This window comes from Lepeophtheirus salmonis, chromosome 5 (genome assembly GCF_016086655.4).
Source record: "Lepeophtheirus salmonis chromosome 5, UVic_Lsal_1.4, whole genome shotgun sequence".
Lineage (NCBI taxonomy): Eukaryota > Metazoa > Arthropoda > Copepoda > Siphonostomatoida > Caligidae > Lepeophtheirus > Lepeophtheirus salmonis.
Window position 1 is genome coordinate 18,311,926 of NC_052135.2, and position 17,857 is coordinate 18,329,782.

The 17,857-nt window shown below is 33.5% G+C and overlaps 3 protein-coding genes across 10 annotated transcripts; 2 read left to right on the top strand and 1 right to left on the bottom strand.

Moving 5' to 3' along the window:
- Window positions 1-2,681: 2,681 nt before the first annotated feature.
- On the top strand, window positions 2,682-6,972 carry LOC121118716 (uncharacterized). 8 transcript variants are annotated; one of them, XM_040713308.2, is made up of 9 exons: window positions 2,741-3,458; window positions 3,535-4,114; window positions 4,178-4,937; window positions 5,016-5,321; window positions 5,383-5,926; window positions 5,983-6,107; window positions 6,165-6,439; window positions 6,496-6,678; window positions 6,742-6,972. In XM_040713308.2, the coding sequence occupies exons 1-9, from the start codon at window positions 3,265-3,267 to the stop codon at window positions 6,793-6,795; spliced, it is 3,021 nt and encodes a 1,006-aa protein (XP_040569242.1). In that variant the 5' UTR covers window positions 2,741-3,264; the 3' UTR covers window positions 6,796-6,972. The 8 variants fall into 8 exon arrangements, with proteins under 8 accessions (XP_040569239.1, XP_040569242.1, XP_040569243.1 ...); XM_040713309.2 differs by having other exon boundaries at window positions 4,214-4,937; XM_071888343.1 differs by having other exon boundaries at window positions 3,046-3,440.
- Window positions 6,971-9,196, bottom strand: Srp68 (signal recognition particle 68). Its single transcript, XM_040713310.2, is given in 5 exon segments — window positions 6,971-7,305; window positions 7,374-7,559; window positions 7,627-7,881; window positions 7,884-7,975; window positions 8,038-9,196. Coding segments are annotated over 5 exon segments (1,755 nt in total). The 5' UTR covers window positions 9,066-9,196; the 3' UTR covers window positions 6,971-7,111.
- Window positions 9,197-9,592: 396 nt separating this feature from the next.
- On the top strand, window positions 9,593-12,290 carry LOC121118718 (COMM domain-containing protein 4). The gene is made up of 3 exons (XM_040713311.2): window positions 9,593-9,743; window positions 11,299-11,559; window positions 11,621-12,290. The coding sequence occupies exons 2-3, from the start codon at window positions 11,299-11,301 to the stop codon at window positions 11,942-11,944; spliced, it is 585 nt and encodes a 194-aa protein (XP_040569245.1). The 5' UTR covers window positions 9,593-9,743; the 3' UTR covers window positions 11,945-12,290.
- Window positions 12,291-17,857: the final 5,567 nt, after the last annotated feature.

A 17,857-nucleotide genomic window follows, 5' to 3' on the forward strand; every position in this document is an offset into this window, starting at 1 on the left:
ATTATACTTAATAAAAACACTTATGATCAAAATGAAGTTTATATAGAAAATTTTTCTAGATAGATATATTAATATAAACAGATATAGATGAATACATAAAATGGCTGCCGACAGCTGAAGAGCGAGTCTCCCTGTTATTATATATGGTTGATCATCTAGTTATTAACAAAACCCAATATTTCATTAACATATTTAAGTCAATTCTAAGATTTATATTCAAATTTGTGGAATGAGTTATGAGACCTAAGAATCTTAGCTATAGTTTCATACCTTTATTTGATTTAAGAGACGTATATTGAGGTATTATTATGGTCCATTTCATATAAAAATGGATCTTTCGTTTATTGTGACGTATTGTTTATTTTGCGTATTTATATATATATTTTTTTTTTTTTTTTTTTGGGGGGCTTGGTTTTGGAAGAGTACGAAAAATAAACTCATCCTTTCTCCCTATAGCGAAACTAAAAATAATTAAATCTCCTACTATTTATGTGATATGTCCCTGTCAAGTCCAAGATCAATCCTAAAATATAAATGTGGCGCGTCAACATAAAATTAATCTTGAACAAAAATCAAGAAAAGATGAAAAATTTAATTATTTTAATTTACAGTACAATATTTCATATTGATAGGCCTTGTATTTAAATTTGTGGGATGTGTGAAAATAACAAAGTATTTAGCTATAGTTTAGACCATTTATTTGATTTAAGCGGGGTATCAGCAGAAATATATTTTAGAAGGGGCCTAGTTTTGGATTTTTGTAGAAAAAAAAATGGCGGAAAAAATATGATAAATTAAAGTTTTCTGAAAAACAAGTTACAGATTTTTTTATTGAAAAAATCCGTAGCTGTTTACAGAAAATTTAATTTCAAATATTCAATTTTCTGGAAAAAAAAATTCAAAAATCCACTGCTGTTATTAAAACTAAAATATTTTGTAAAAAATTTCAATAATTAACTTTGAAATATTAAATTTTTCGAGAAAATTAAAAAAAATCTATAGCTATTTACAGAAAATTAAATTTTAAGGAAAAAAATTTAAAAATAAAGTTTCAAACATTAAATTACTTGGGAAAAAAAATCGAAAATTCCCACCTGTTCACAAAAAATTAAATTTTTGTGAAAAAATTTCAAAAATTAAATTTTTCAGTAAAAAGCAGGAGCTCCTTAATTTGGGTTGGAGGGGATAGAACCCCTGCGGACGCCCCTGATTCCTCAAAGGATAGAAATGTAATCTGTATTCAATTTTGTTAAAAATCCTTCTATCTTACTTTTGTGTTGACGGGCCACTTATTATCCTTCAATAAATACATCGAAAAATAAGAAACTACACTATCTATGTGCATACTTTAAAGGGATAATATCATTATTTGAGTAATGATCACTTAAGAACAACACTATTTATTATATGTGTGTATCTATACATTAGATATAATCCCTAAACATACAACTCAGTCTATTAAAATAATAAATAGATAATAATTATAGAAAATAAGTAAGTAAGTAACAAAAAGACGTATAGTCCAAATTACATTTTCTCAAATAGAAAAAAAGAAAGAGAAAATATGAAGACGTGATCAATGTCCACAATATTATAATATTCATGCATGTATTTACTATTTACTGTAACTTACATAACAAAATACGTCGACTAGACTTCATATCCTGTCCGTCAACACACAAACAATCTAGAAGGATTTTGTACAAAATTGAGTTTGGATTACATTTGTAATCTTGGACGAATAATTATCGTCGATTTCTATCAAGTTAATTCTTATTAATTTTTTGGGAGCGGAGCAAATTGAACTTTAATTGCCCAAAATTGATCGTCACTATAAATGAATGAGAAATTGAGAGATTTTATGTGTTTGAATGGGGTGTTGTCGGGGTTAATATAAGTATCTTAACAGGGGCGTCCGCATGGGGGTAGCTGAAGGGGCTGTATCAAGAAATTGTTGCTTTTTACTAGGAAATTTCTATATTTGATTTTTTTTCCCCAAAAACTTAATTTTTCGTGAATAGGTCTTGATTTTGGAAATTTTTCAAAAAAAATTTAAAATTCTAAATTTAATTATGAATTTTTTTGTCATAAAAAAATATTTTTTCTGAATAGCTGTTGATTTTTGAAGTTTTTTTCTGAAAAATTTAATGTTTGATTTTTTTTTTCAAAATTTTTATTTTTTGTTAATATTTGTGAATTTTGGAAAAAAAATAGATTTTTTTAAAATTTTTGATGAATAGTTGTGAACTTTTACATTTTTTTCCTAAAAATTTAAAATTCTAAATTTAATTATGAATTTTTACATTTAATTTTGAAGTTTTTTTTCAAAAAATTTTAATTTACAAAAAAAAAAAAATTTTTTTTTCTACAAAAATCAGACCCCTTCCAAAATATAATCCTGCGGACACCCTTGCTTAAATCAAATAAAGTTTATAAACAAGGCAACATTCTTTGTTATTTTCACACATCCCACAAATTGGAATAAAATGGCTATCAATATAAAATATTGTACTGTAAATTAAATAAAAAATCAAGAAAAGATGAAGATTTACTTCATTTTTTCTTGATTTTTGTTCAAGATTAGTTTTATATTGATGCGCCACACTTATATTTCATGATTGATCTTAGACTTAACAGGGACATATCACATTGACATAAGTAATACGGGAAAATATTTAATTATTTTTAGCTTAGCTATAAAGAGGAAAGGATGAGTTTATTTTCCGTACTCTTCCTATTTAGTATGTGCAATATTTTTAAGGAAGAAGCTTGTTGAGCCCTTTTATCTCTTTTTACAGTTTTTGGAGCGAAGATGAGAAGGAGTGCGCGTTAAGGACTCGATCGATCCATCAGACATGGAAAATAGTCATAATAATAAAAAGTATATCATCAAATTTATCATTAATAGGAGAATATAATGCTGTGGGTAGAGACTGCATCCTTTATAGCCTCATAGGCAGCATAAATACGATTGTAATAATAAGCAACTACTAACTATGTGAGAGGATTTTTTTCTTCTTTTTTTGTCCCCTAATGAAAGCGTGCGAATTAAGAAATTTGATAGAAGCGCAAGGGCTTGTGTAGAGAATGAAATGATTACTCTTCCTTTATATTTTCTTGATAACTAACTCGGGAGCGGAATGGTGTTGGTGTCTGAGACGGAGCTCAGAGCCAGGACTATTATGAGAATTCTTCTTGGAATTAATTCATCATCAATGGAGGTGGAGTTTCTCCTTGACGGAGTTTATAGCCTCAGCTGCTAATATGATGGATCCCTGGAACTTCTACAACTCAATTCAACCTACTACTGCGCCAATGGAGGACCCCTCTAGGTCTTCCTCTCGCGCATCCTTCTCATCCACTTCTTCATTTCATACTAATACTAATGTTGCTGCTACTGATAGTTCACGAACTTTTCTTTTCGCAAATCAGCAAATCAGGTTCAAACACGAAATACAGTAAATAATAATAACTTGAGCCGCAACCCCATAAATACTAAATAGTCATTGATATCCATATTTATTTTTAACTCAGGGATGTTATGAATACAGAGGCCAAGTCTCTCCAGGATATGCCCCTCTCCTCCACTCTGAGTCTCAAGGACACAGTCATCGCCCCAGAGAGAAAAAAGAATTCCATTTTTTATCCTGTCAAGGATGCCTCTTACCATCCGGCCACCGTCTCTGCAACCTCTGCGGCACAACTCTTACTCGCCAATCACGAGATGAGTAGACCTTTATTAGATAGCAAGCTGAATCCAGAAGGATCCAAAGATCTTCTTGAGCTCAAGTCAAGTCATTCACTACCTCTTTTGCATGGCTCACACCCCTATTTAGAAGGCACGGGTAGTTCTCTATTCCAAGGCTACTCTGGCTTTGAGATACAGGGTTACAATAGTTCTCAAATACCCCTAGTCTCCACGGCTTCACCATCTCAAATCTACTATCAAAGTCCATCTTTTCCTCAACATTATGGAAAAAGAGGAGAATACCCGCATCCTGATCATCAGAAGGAACTCTCGTCTCTAACGCGTTCATCCGCATCACGTTATTCATCACAAAGTCTTTCTTCCATCACTTCAACCCTGGCGCATCCAAATGGCAAACACAAGCAAGTCAGTAGTCACATTACTACCTCCAACCTCAAACCTAATCCAGTTCTTTGTCATTATGCACAGTCTACTCCTAATACTGTACTGCCTCGTCCATTTCAGAAAACATATGCTCAACAAGAAGCTCATATCTATGGGCATCAGAGAGGACCAGCCATGTCAGCTTTGGATAGTAATTCAAGTGGCAATATTTATATGTTGGAGGGCTCTTCAAAACTACTCGACTATCCGAGCAATTATAATCATTCTAAACTCAAAAGAATAGAGAATGTATCTAAAAGAGAAAATACCTATAAAGGCAGTGAGAGTAAAAATTTGGGCTCATCTGATACCTGTAGCTCTAGATTATTCCCCAAAGGAAACTCTACCCCAATGAGTGGAGTATTGGATACCCTAAAGACGGTTAATAGTCCTACTAAAGCCATTCTTACTTTCGATATTGATAACAGTGGATATGTTCCTCAAATTGTGATGCATCCTTGGGATAACAGTTCTGCGTCGGACTCTGGCATAACTTTAACTCCTTCAGAAAATGCAGTGCCCAACGCATATTCACAGCAATGGCCAAATATCACAGCTATTCCAAGTTGTGGTGGGGATGATGGGCATACAAGTATGTCAGATCCCTCCAGTGTACTCTGCACAAAAACTCAAGAGTACAAGAATTATTGTCAAAGAGTGATTAGTAAACCACCGGATGATGAAATGGGATTTCTAGTGGACTTACCTCCCTCATGTAATGTGATACTTCAGCCCTCCAGCATTGGTTTGTCAGGAAAGATACCTGACTCACCCTTTCAAATTGCATTTCTTAAATTTTTAAAAGGTTTTGATCTTCTTCTTCTTGATAGCTATTCCTAAAAACAATTTCATTCTATTTCATTTTTCTCGTTTGGCTATCTAGGTGAACATCAATCAAATTCTGAACAAATCACAACTCCTGACCATGAATCTGTTGCTCAACTACCCGGAAAGAAAGCATATGTACCTCCGTATACTCCGAAGAGTAAAAATATATCAAGTGCATACTTATATATGAGGAAAGATGAATTATTGAACCCCAATGAGGAGTTGCCAATAATTGTCGATACTAGTCAAATCATTCCCACATCAAATAACAATAACAGTAGTAATAATATTAATAACAATTTAGTACCAAAGCCGCCATCAACAAAAAAGAAGAAGAAAAGAGGAAAATCTTTAGATAGAGGTAATTAATTGATTGATATTATAGAGGCATTCACTTCTATGCAAGTTCCTTTCCCTATTAGAGACTCAACATCATCCCACAAGAGGGACTAAAGCAAGAAGAGCCAAAGATATTTCCTTTTCAAAAAGACTCATCCAGGAAAAAATTTTATTGGATGAGAATGAGGAAGGCATGGAATTAGGAGTTAGTGAATCGGATGAGGATGTTTCTTGGACTCCTTATAGTGATAAAAATGGAAAAAGAGGGAAAAGAATGTCTTTCGAGCATGAAGGAGGGAACTCCTCATCATATTCTTACAAAATAAAAAAACAAAGGGGAAACGATTTCATAGAGAGTAGTATGTTCAGGGAAGGTGACTTTTTGATGCTGAAGGGTGACTTCGATCAAAAAATCCCTCCAATATTTCGAGTCAGCCCTAAGAAATCAATTGAAAGATATTCTCCTGAAAGAAAAGATGATTATGATAATTGGATGTATAGATCTACAGGATCCTTTATAGAGCTGGAACTTGAGGATATGTACAACACTATTGTAGTTGAATGTATCCATGATGGTAAATTAGATGTTGTGAAAGTCATTTATAGACCAAGGGGCCCATCGGACCCGTAAGTTATTCCTTACTACGCGTAGTATTCCTCATTCGATATTGTTGTTTTTTTAGAGAGCTTCATAAACGGTCAATTGGAGAAACTAGTAAATTTCAGGATAATTTTGAAGTATTTATGCAAGCTCTGCTTTCCCAATCCTTGGACGCAAATTTTCTAAATGAAGTATACACTGAAAATGGTAATGCTTAATTCTAAGGTTTAAGTAACGTTTTCTAATCTTTTTCTAATATTTCAGATGATTATTTTGTTTCAAATATCCAGAAAATCGACTCGGTCACGTCTTCGAGAAAGGACAAAATAACATCGGGTGTGAGGGTTACTTCAAGGTTTCTTACTGGTATAATGACATGGCCATGCTTTAATGACCTCGGATCATCTGCAGTTGGAGATGTTCGTTGTGGTTCTTGTGAAGTTGAGCCTGCGAAGACAATGATCCAAATGTTTGGCCAGCCCTATAATCAAAATTCATTAAACCCTGTTCTACCAAAAGAAGAGGCTCGACTGCATAGGGTAATTAAAATATATTCCTCCAAATTATTCATGATTCCTATATTTTTTCATTATAGAACTTCTCTATATGCAACTCCTGCAGTCGTTTAGCCTCTCTCTATCATAGACTATCGCATAACAAGCAGAAAATGTTTCAAGTCTGCTCTAAATTGGTGGAAGTTAATAGCAGGAGTAACCCCAATAAGGATACCACTCTGTTATTAAATGAGCTTTTAGCCAATGATGATTGGCTTGATCAAGTGAGTCTGATTATAATATTTCAAAATATTTTTTTAAAAATTTCTAATTTTCCTCTTATGCAGCAATTTAATAAAATACAAGAACTCTGGGCGGAAGCCGATAGCTTTATCAGATAATTATGTTGTTTATTCTAATTGCAAATCCTTAAGCAAGTCTATTTGTTGTTATGTATACTGTGCAGCTATTTATATTATTTCTTTTTTTTTTTAAAGAAAATTACTGAATGTTATTTATGTTAAAACTTTCTTTTGTATTTATAACCATTTATATGGAATAAATGTACATGTTCTCTATGTAGTAAACTTGATTTTGTATTTTGGGATAAATATAAATACAACAATAATAATTATTAATAAGGAATATCAAAAGTTTTAAAACTAGAGTATAAAACTTAATTAACGCCATCAACTATTTAGATGCATGATCAACATATTATTTCTTGGATCCACCCCAGCCTCCAAGCCAACCTCCAAACCATCCCGCCTTTTGACCGCTTCCATCACCCGTCTGACCAAACTTGGAATCAAATGATGGAAAGGTAACATGATCCAAAGCAAGATCAAAAAAGAGGGGCTTGCATGGAATGGACTGATACTCGGGAGGGAAATTTATCAAATTTGGATGACCTGACGAAGAGAAAACAACAGAGGCATTAAATCATCATCATCAACAATTAATTATTTTAAATGCGCACCTGATGTGAGGCTAGGATCATCATAGTAATGATCTAAACGCTCAATAAGAGGCAGAGTTTTGTCTAGACTTTGACTATCAAGACTCTCAGTCAGTTTTTCCTTATCAAGTATTGAGTTAGCATGAGCAACAAACTGTTTCCTTTCGACCGACAAAATTAGGTCAGTAGCTGATTTGCGTATTTCATCTGCGAATTAGAAACGAATCTCTTTATAAAATTTGCAAAAAAACAACAACACTAATTGTATCTTTACCCGTAGAACTGTTGAGTTGTTTAGCTTTGCTTGCATAAGTAACAGAGCGTTGAAACAAAGCCATGGCTTCAGGCCACTTCTTTGCTCCTAAGAAGCTCAGGGCGATGTAAAAGCAACGGGATCCTTTGTAAAACAAGGTCTCAGACTCTATTTTTGTTTTCAACTCTGAATCCTCTTCTAGACCCGCAAGTTGAGGGAGTTCACTAAGATTAGAAAGGATGTTCTCGTACATACGAATAAGATCCTGTGGCTTAATAGGCTTTTTCCCTTCGCTTGAGAAACTTTTCCATCAATAACGTCCTTCATTGAGTTAATCATAATGATATTTCTCTCAATTACTTTCGTATGTCTGAAAATTGGAGAAAAAAGAATTGAAGATATCTATCTCTTAAAATGAGTAACTGAACATACTTAATATAATTGAGATAAGTATAGAGGAAGTGGGACGGAGACACGGGCCCAGTATTCGTTGTTTGTCGATTACGGAACTGTGGATCCTGACTTAAATCCTCCTTAAGAACTTGGATAGCATCCTTGCAATCAATCATAAGGGATTCATAAGCAGAAATCTTTTCTTCATTACTAGATATATTTGAGAGTTCCTCTTTAAATTGCTGTTCTCTGGAAAAGAAGACACGAACTTTTTCATGTTTGATTGTCATTTTTCTTCCTTTCCATTCAATGTCAATGAGCTTGGATGATTGGAGTGTTTGATGGATGAGTTCATCCAACTCTCTTCCGGCACGAGGCATGGAGAGAATATCCTTTCTAGCAGAGTCATCTCCAATGTTATAGGCACAGAATCTTAGATTGGGCACAATCTCTTCCACCTTCTTTTTGTAGATACGAGACTCTTCCTCATCTAGAGTGAGAGACAAGTTATGATAGAGGGTGCGAGCGGAGGTGTAGGCCTCCACTGCCTTTTCCCATTCACTTGTTTCAAAGTAAAGAGTCCCTGAGAGAAGTGCAGAGTAGGCCTCAATCTCCAACTTGCTACGGGCATCGCACGACTCTTTTCCGAGCTCTTTGAGGAAATTGGCATGCTCAACGGCCTTTCGGAGTCGTCCAATCATATGATACTTCTTCCGAGGCTCAGACTGCATTTCAAACTTGAGTTGAAGACCATAAGACCAGGCACGCTCCGCATCCATCAGAGGAATTAACAGAAACTTTTCAGAGACTTTGAGGCTCTCTCCATCCACATCCTTCTTCACGAATTTCTTCTTCTCTATTTGCACAAAATTCAGTGCCTTGCGGAGTCGAGCTATCCGTCGTCCACAGTAGCTCCGATAGCGCTGATAGTCATTGTGACGAAGCCCGTGCTTCTGTTGTGCATCTTTTATTAGCTTCAACAGCTCCAACCTCATGGGCTTCATCACCAAGGACTCCCCAACAACCTCATCTTCCTCTTTCTTGGGAATCTCTTCCATTAACATCATGATCTGTGTCAACTTTCAAGCAGTGAAAATTGATAATGGAAGAGTTTGGAACCGATTAGAGACAGTTTTTAGTCGTGTGACGGCTGATAGTGACGGAGTCGGGTTTCCACTAGCTATGCAGCTAAAATAAAGGAAAAGGAAAATAGCTGGTTAGTATACATACTGTACATAATGGGCTACAAATTACAGAGCAGCTATAACTTTATTTACATCATACAAGTCACGTGACTTTTTGTACAAACTTCTTTGACAACTTGTACGTATTCATAATAAAGATTTTTTTGGATGCAGCTAGTCCCTTAAACTCCAACACGACATTTCTACTACTATTACTACCTAGCTGTCTTTTTATTTACATTATACTATGCTGATAATTATTAATTGCTCTTTTTCCATAGCCAGAATCTACTATTAATTATTGATAGATAGATTCATATAATCTCAATAATATGTCAGAGTACATTATTGATTTTTATATAAAGCTTTTTACAAAAAAGGACAGGCATCATCACTAATTTTAGCTATCCATTCTTTATTTTCCCCTTTACGTATGTGCGTATGTCAAACACGCCTCCACAAGAATTTTAGTAGGGAAGGAGTTGTGACTGTACCTAAAATTTTGGAAGATCTCCGTTTTGCGGCTCCTTTTCGCTATTCTCGAGATTTTTAAAATTCAAAGTAAGATTTATGAAGAAGTTTGAATAATATATTTAATATAATATGTATGTATATTAGTTATTTAAACGAATAAATTTTTTTTATTTGAGGCGGGTATTTATATATGTATATTATAAAAAAAGTGAAAAAAGGTTTTTAATATTGTTGTTTCAAAATGTTCCGAGTAGGTATTTGTATTTTGCACGTCCTATGTCCATATTGATACATATATAAATAACATCCGAGGTCATTTATGTCGTCCAAAAAAATATAAAATTTTAGACACCCCCTCCCACCTGTCTGGGTTTGTTCAGAACTTAATACCCTCCCCCCGATTGGATGTCCTAAATTTTTAGCCCCCAGCCACCTTTTAATGTTTGATATTACCTCTACTTAAATTGGCTGTAGTATTTTCATAGTTAATAAACCACCAGCTTAGTTCAAAGTTCTGGCACTCCTTGGGAGACCCTTTCTCTCGGTTCCACTCCTCCTGTTGCATTATTGCTTTTCTAAATGGGGATGAGTTCGATAGTACACTTCCATCAATTTTGATCAAATTCATACTGACTTAAGTTATTCTTTTTGTAAATAAAATAATTTGGTTATCTTGAAAACCACTGATATACTTCATATTGAAAAGGTTTTGTTGATCAGTGAAACAGTGATCCGTTCTCAACGTAGTGGACTCCAAACTATCCAATGGCAACAACCCTTCCCTCGCCCCAACCTAAAAAAATATTTATTCGGTACCCCCCGTTAACTGGATGTCATAAATGTATGCCCCCTAACATAGATACTGTGTGGTCCAAAATTTAATGCAATCATATGTCCAAATGAAGTCTTATCGAATTAGTTATAACTTATATGAATGAATATTCTTTCATTTTTATGTGTCCATAGTGAATTTATTTGTTTTTTTTTAATTTTTCGAGTGGATGAGAATATGTATCAAAATCAAATGATGAACTATAAAATATTATGTGTATAATATCATCTCTTACCTATTGGTAAATTGGTACTAAAGTAAAGGATATTATTACATGAATCTCGAATACATTGAATGTGTCAAACGAGCCTTGAACAAAGCATTTCGAAAAATAACTTCAAATCCTTTTTTTATCATGATTCATTTCATATATTTTTAAATTGAATTGTTTTAGTTATTATTATTATTTTTTTTTTTTTGCCTTATCGACTTTGTTCTTGAGATTGGATGAATCTTAAGTCTATTTTGTCTACACAAAATATGTTGGGGAGTCAAAATTGAAGGTCAAATTAACTCTATAATCCTTTTTCTTCTTTTCTTTCTGAATGAAAAAATAGAACCATGGGAGGGGGAAGTCGAAAACAACTTATTATTTTCCATCCTCATCGACCCTCCTATTTACTTCCGTATTTCTTTTGTATACTAACTGGAGTATTCCACATCAAGGGCGAGAAAGAGCTCTATCTAGATTATGATTCAAAAGTTTCCATTCAATATGTTTAAGATCCTCAATATATTTGTATACTTTGGATCAAATGTTAAAAATGAGTTGTTAGTAAATCCTCTACTTATAAACACCCTTATTTATAGATGAAGTTCCGTTTTCGTGGTGGGAAGGACTGCCCGGATTGGCTTCTTGGAGAAATCAATGCAATGAGTAAGTTTTCTGCGCAAAAAATTTCTTCCATGGCTCACGGCCTCATTGAACTGCAAATCAATGATAAAAACATTTCAAGAGAAGAAGCCTGGTCTAAATTACAATCCATTATTAACAAGGATGAAGAAATGGAAGAAGATAATGTCAAAGCCATCTCTGCTGCTTTAACCTACATACTATTTTCAGCATCGAAGGTATAAATTACTTTGTATATTATTATATGATTTTGACTCAACCCGATTGTCCTCTATATAGTTTCAAGTCAACGGCTCCATTCTCATGACAGAGCTTCAACAGCTAGGTCTTCCAAAGGAACATTCCTCCATCATTCTTGAAATTTATAGCCAAAAAGGATCTGAGATCCGGCAATTATTACAAACCACAGATAATGATTCCCTTTTATTCAATCGCTATGTATTTGATGTTGAGCTAATTAAAAGTGGAGAAGTTGCCATAATTGGACTAGACCCTCATGAGCCCTCCCTACCCGTTTCCCTCACTCCTCATGCCTTTCATTCCCTTTTGAAGGACCTTAGGACTGCTCGAGATCTCATGATGAAGGAAGAGGGCTGTAGTTAGAGGTAGAAGAACAACATGATCTTTTATCGCATCTTGATGGATTCAGTGTATATTCTTTATTGTTTGTTACTTGTAATTAAGGTAGTCATTACATTGATCAATCATATCTCATTATTTAACTTGATGGATTTAAATACTCCATCATCTTCCAGATGTAATTCCTACCAACATTATTTAATTACATATAATATATATGTACGTTTTTATAAATATCCTTTTCCAATCATTTGTAACTATGAATGATATTTAAGATTCAAATCCCTATTTGTTAGAGATCTTATAATTCATGATGTACAGCTGATTTATCAAATACTTTTTCTAATTCATAATATAATATTAAAATTGACACATCATGTTTATTTACATTTGATAATTGCTATTAGAAATTTCATTTTTGTTGTAAGGCAGAACGCAGAGCTATTTATTAAGATTAATTAATTAAAAAATATGGAGAAAAAAGTAAAGAAACAACCGACACGTCGTTATCTTTATTGTATCACACATCCTTTCCTCCAAAAAGAAACCGAAAAAAGGCTGAAAATCATTTGGTAGTTAGTCAAATAAGTCAGTTGTACCAACCACTATTTATATCGTGTATACTCGTAGACTATCACGGTCAATTTATTTCTTCCCAATTTTTAAAATAAATTAGATATTATTAAAAATCTACATAGTATTGATACTGTACTATAATTTAACTTAGTAATATTTGATTAAAAGAGTAATCTTATATTATTTCTATAAAGAAATAGCCAAAATTTCTTCAAAGAAATAATAAAATGGCAAAATATTTATTTTATATAAACAACAAGGGATCAACAAGAAATTGTATTCCTGTTCTCTTGGAAACGGAGAATATGTATAGAATAAATTATTACTTCTTGTAGTTATGAAAAATAATAAATTATGAAATAGCCATGATGTATCAAGGGAGAAGGGGCAATTGACAGCTGATAACGAAATACATAGGGTATTTTTGTGTTTGCGAGATAACGCTGGGCGGAGTCAAAACAATATTATGTACGAGTATTGAAATGGATTACACAATATGTTAATAGTTTGGGATGAAAATCCGGTATATTTTTGAGCTCGTCCATTTTTTTTTTAAATTGGTAATCTGAAGAATTAATTAATTGTCTTTTCCTCAGCTGTTATTAATTCAACTTCTGAGAAGTTAACTTCCTTTTTTACTGCATTCAATTATATTTAAAACCTGATTCAACATTCCTGTGTCCATATAAAAGACAGAAAGTAAGTTTGAGGATGTGTTGCAGAGTTATAATTGTAAGTAAGAAAATAATTGAGGATCGACATGAGAGTAATTCTTGTGCTTGTTTATTTCCTTCTCCCCCTCCTCGTCACAGTTGCTTGTAGTTGATCCAATAAAATGTCATGCTTTCATGAAAAATATTCTTTAAATTGTCAAAGTTACCATGTTGATTTCCGATTATTTTTTTAACATGCCCAAAATACACACGATTTTAATCACTATTAATGGTGTATCCCATGTGTATTCACTTCGTTACCTTTAAAATAACGCAACCTTTAATCCTAAAACAAACAGGAGGAAAAGGCCCAAAATCAGTTGGTAGTTCTAAGTCAATTATTTCCAACTATTAAATGATTATCCAACAATTGTTCACAGCTTAACAAGAGCTCGTTTAAATTACTGATTAATGGGAAAGAAACATATATATCGATAGCTGACAACAAAATACTCTAAAATGTTGTGTTATTGAAGTAATGCTAAGTTATATATATATTACCTTTGAGGAAATATCAGGAAATCATCATCATATTCATACCCCACACAATGTTACCACACAATATGTAATTTCACAATATGTTACCCACAATGTTCAATTGAAGTCATTTTTATTGCCTTCAACTCCCAAAATACAAACCAAGTCATAGAATCATAGACTACGTAGGTATGTATGTATATCAAGGACAATACGAAGAAGTAAGGGAAAAATGAGATCATAATATATCATTGAATGGGTACGAGTCGTCAAATCAGGGCCTTCAGCGAATTCATCATAATTCAGTACGCCTGAATAGAACACTCATATGATTTACTTCTGGTTAATTATTATATGAATAACATAGATGTCTACTTCTTAGGCAGGGGCGTCCGCAGGGGGTAGGCTGGAGGGTCTGTAGCCTCCTCCCAAATATATAAAGGAATTTTTGCTTTTTACTAGAAAATTTGAAATGTAATTTAATTTTTCAATTTTTTTTTCCCAACCAATTTTAACTTTTCAATTTTTTTGCCATAAAATTAAATCATCTGTAAATAGCTATGAATTTTTGAGTTTTTTCTCCAAATAATTTAATTTTTTTTCAATTTTTTTTTAGCATATGTGGATTTTTCAAATTTTTTCGAAGACTTTTTTATTTTTTATGAAGAAATGTGAATTTTTGAAATTTTCTTCCAAAAAATTTAATATTGGAAATTATATTTTTGGGATTCCTCCCCCAAATATATATATATACAGGTGTGCGCGTCAAAAACTGAACCCTCCTTTAAATTTTACGGCTTGAGGGCTTGACGAGGGGTTCTCTTGTAGACCGTAAGGACAAGATCTTTCTTAACTAGCCGGTCCATGGTCCTTTTGCTTTCGTTGAACTCCCTGGAGAGGCTGCTGAGGGTGACCTTGCCTCTTTTGTCATCGACAGACTTTTTCACGGCAGCAACTATTTCGTCCGACCTTCGAGGCCTTGATCTTGTGGTCGCCTCAGGAGTCCCTTGGCAATATACTGTAAACGGTGGTGCGGTTGCAGTTCAGAACCTTGGCAATTTCAGTGGGAGCTTTTCCCCGCGCGGAAAGTTCCAAAATTGCGACTCGACGTCTCTCCATATTATCGGCTGTTGTTTCACTGCTGTTATTTAGATTTTGCTGGAGTTACTAGTCAAGACCCTTGCCTCGAAGTATAAACTGGTTTCAACTCAATAAAATCAAGAATATGTGCATGGCGTAAAATTTGAAGGAGTGTTCAGTTCTGGACGCGCACACCTTTATAATCCTGCGGAAGCCCCTGTTAGATAATAAGTGTACATATAATTATTGAGTTCTTTATTCTAACTGATACCTTGTCATCAATGCAATTATCTTGGCTATTTAGGAAGTCCCAATCCGATAAATGTAGACTATTAAATTCAGCAAATAATGAGTAAAATGATTAAATAAAAAGATTATATTATTCACTTGAAAAGGTCATTCTTACAAAACAAAATCCTGCCAGTTGCATGTTGTAGATTTTATAATATTATCTACGTACAATGTACATACATATAGTTCCTGGATTCTTTAATCCCAATGTGTATTATTAGAGCAAATAATCATTGCAGTAACCAATGAACGGAAAATGAAATTGCAGAGTATTCCACTCTTCTCATGTTTCAAGCTTTTATAGCCCAACATTATTTGACCACATATTATTGAAATAATGCAATTATTGAGAATTTAAGCAGCAAATTATATAACAATACTATATATATTCTCGATTTGATCAGTCCGGTTTTTTTTTACAACAGTATTTTTCATTTCTATATCATTTTAGAAAATAAAAAATACCAATTAGGTAGGAGGGTCGTTTGAAAATACCGTGCAAAGTCAAAGAGATGACACTACTGGCGCGTATCGTGGTTATGTTTTGTTAGTAGCATCTCTTGGAAGAGCACAGACCAACTTTCAGCCACAGCCGTCTATTTCTTTCTGTTTGGCATTTGTTTGAATCAAGGGATCGGCTGAAAAGATTATGGTGACTGTCTTTTGGATTCGTAATAGTCAATCATCATTGACTATCCGGAAAAGGGTAAAACTATTACAAGAGCATATTTTTCATTGTTTAAAAACCGAGCTACAAGAAAAAAGCCAACGATTGGCCAACAAAAAAGTATTTTTCCATCGCGGCAATGCACCAGTTTACACCTCAGCAGTTGTAGTCACAACATTAATGGAAATAAAGTTCCAACTCGGGATACCCACAGCACTAGCAATCTCATGCACCTTATCTCTTCTGTCATCTAACAACATATCATGGATTTTATCAATGATTCCTGGAGTAGTAACCTCAAAAGGGCGTACAGAACGTTCAGCGTAACTTATGCCCATATGGTCATTCCAAAAATTTTGATCCACTTATAAACTGTTCTCACCGAAAGTACACAGTCCTATAATGTTTATCAAGCTTCTTTTTAGTCTCCTGGGGCGATTTGCCTTTCATAAAGTAACGTTCAATCAACACACGAAATTATTTTTCATCCTTTTTTTTAAAAATCACTCCACTTCCTGGATTCAAACAAATGCCAAACCGATCTGGCCGAAAGTTGATGCATGTTCTTCCAAGAGATGCTACAAACTAAACATAACCTCCATACATAGTTACCAGTGGTGCCATCTTTTGGATTTTGCAAGACTTTTCAAACGACTGTCGTACTTGTGAAAATAATGGCTTTCAATTTTTTTAAAAATTTCCAAAAAATATAAATTTCTGAATATTTTTGAAAAAAATATTGGAAAAACCAAAAAAAAAATATATATATATAATCCCGCAGACGCCCCTGAGTAATAAAGCAGCTCTACATTATTGATTATATAAACATTTCTCAAACTTTGAGTAGTCATCGACGACTTATTGCATCTCAAACTTTTTTTTCTTGTTTTTTTGAACTATTGAATAAATGGGACAGAAAATATCGATTTCCTCAAAAACTGCTTAAAATTTTTCTTCAAACGCGCAAAATGGTTAAATAACTCTAAGTCATTGCAAAACTAATCCTAAGATTCCATTTTTAATTATTCCAATTGTATCCATGGCACCCGCCTTGGATACAATTACTTGGGAAAATCATTTTTAAATATATGTTACTGCTTTTGATTCCTTAATTCCGATGCTGACTCTAATTTCATACGTCTAAAATCCGTCGATATCGATACCATGAAAGGAATACAATATAGTTATAATCAATTAGCAACATCGAATTACTTTTGTCTCTAACTGCTAATGAGTACACCCTCCGAGTAAAATGGCTCAGAGTAAAAAGCTATGAAAGTTTGTTGGTAATTTTTTTAATTCACAATACGAAAAAAAGGTCTTGTGTTAAAATTATCAAAGAGATGTCAACATGTAAGAGAATCTAAGGAAATCTAATATCAAAGGAAAAAAATATCACCTTGAATACTGATAGCCGTTTAAAATTATCTACTTACACATCTTTTGACTCGTCATATTGTTAGGGATGGGATATATGTAGATAAATATTACAATTTTATTCCCTCCACATTTTACAAATATGTCCCATCTCTAGACATTTTTTGATCGAGGGAGTTATCATATTTTAGGTACGTGTTTCTTGATTCATTATTATTTTAACCCGGATTTTAATTCTTCAGGCCTATACACAAAACATGTAGGACGGGTTATGTCTAAAAACCAAGTCGCAGAACACAGTTCAGAACATTTTTCTCTGGAATCATTCAATCGGACTCTGGACGTTGTAAAGTTCCGGTATTTAAATTAAATACATTTTCGTTTTTATAATACTCGGTACGGTCGGCTCATCCTATTTATACATATTAATTTCACTTTAAACCCTATTTATTCGTAATTATTTTTCTGGATCATATCGAATTCTTCTTCTGTGCCATACAATCGCATTGAGGGAATAATAATAACCCAACTTTTCCATTGTATATAAGTGGCTATTAGTCAGACATCATGTTTCCGACGGCAGAGGAAATTGCATAAGGTTCGATGGTACTGTTGCACTCTTTACTACATCTAAGAACAAGAGGACAGAATCAGAAGTCATATCATACCTGGATGATGAAGATTTATCCCTGATTAAAAAATATGGTCTCGAAGAAAAACATTTACTTTTCCAAGACCACGACTATTGCGATGTGC

Excerpts from the sequence above, each read along its gene's own strand:
- LOC121118718 (XM_040713311.2), top strand. The coding sequence starts at position 11,299 with ATGAAGTTCCGTTTTCGTGGTGGGAAGGACTGCCCGGATTGGCTTCTT. Across the intron at positions 11,560-11,620 it reads TACTATTTTCAGCATCGAAG|TTTCAAGTCAACGGCTCCAT; the intron begins GTATAAATTACT and ends TCCTCTATATAG.
- LOC121118716 (XM_040713305.2), top strand. The coding sequence starts at position 3,265 with ATGATGGATCCCTGGAACTTCTACAACTCAATTCAACCTACTACTGCG. Across the intron at positions 5,927-5,982 it reads CCAAGGGGCCCATCGGACCC|AGAGCTTCATAAACGGTCAA; the intron begins GTAAGTTATTCC and ends TTGTTTTTTTAG. Across the intron at positions 6,440-6,495 it reads AAGAGGCTCGACTGCATAGG|AACTTCTCTATATGCAACTC; the intron begins GTAATTAAAATA and ends TTTTCATTATAG.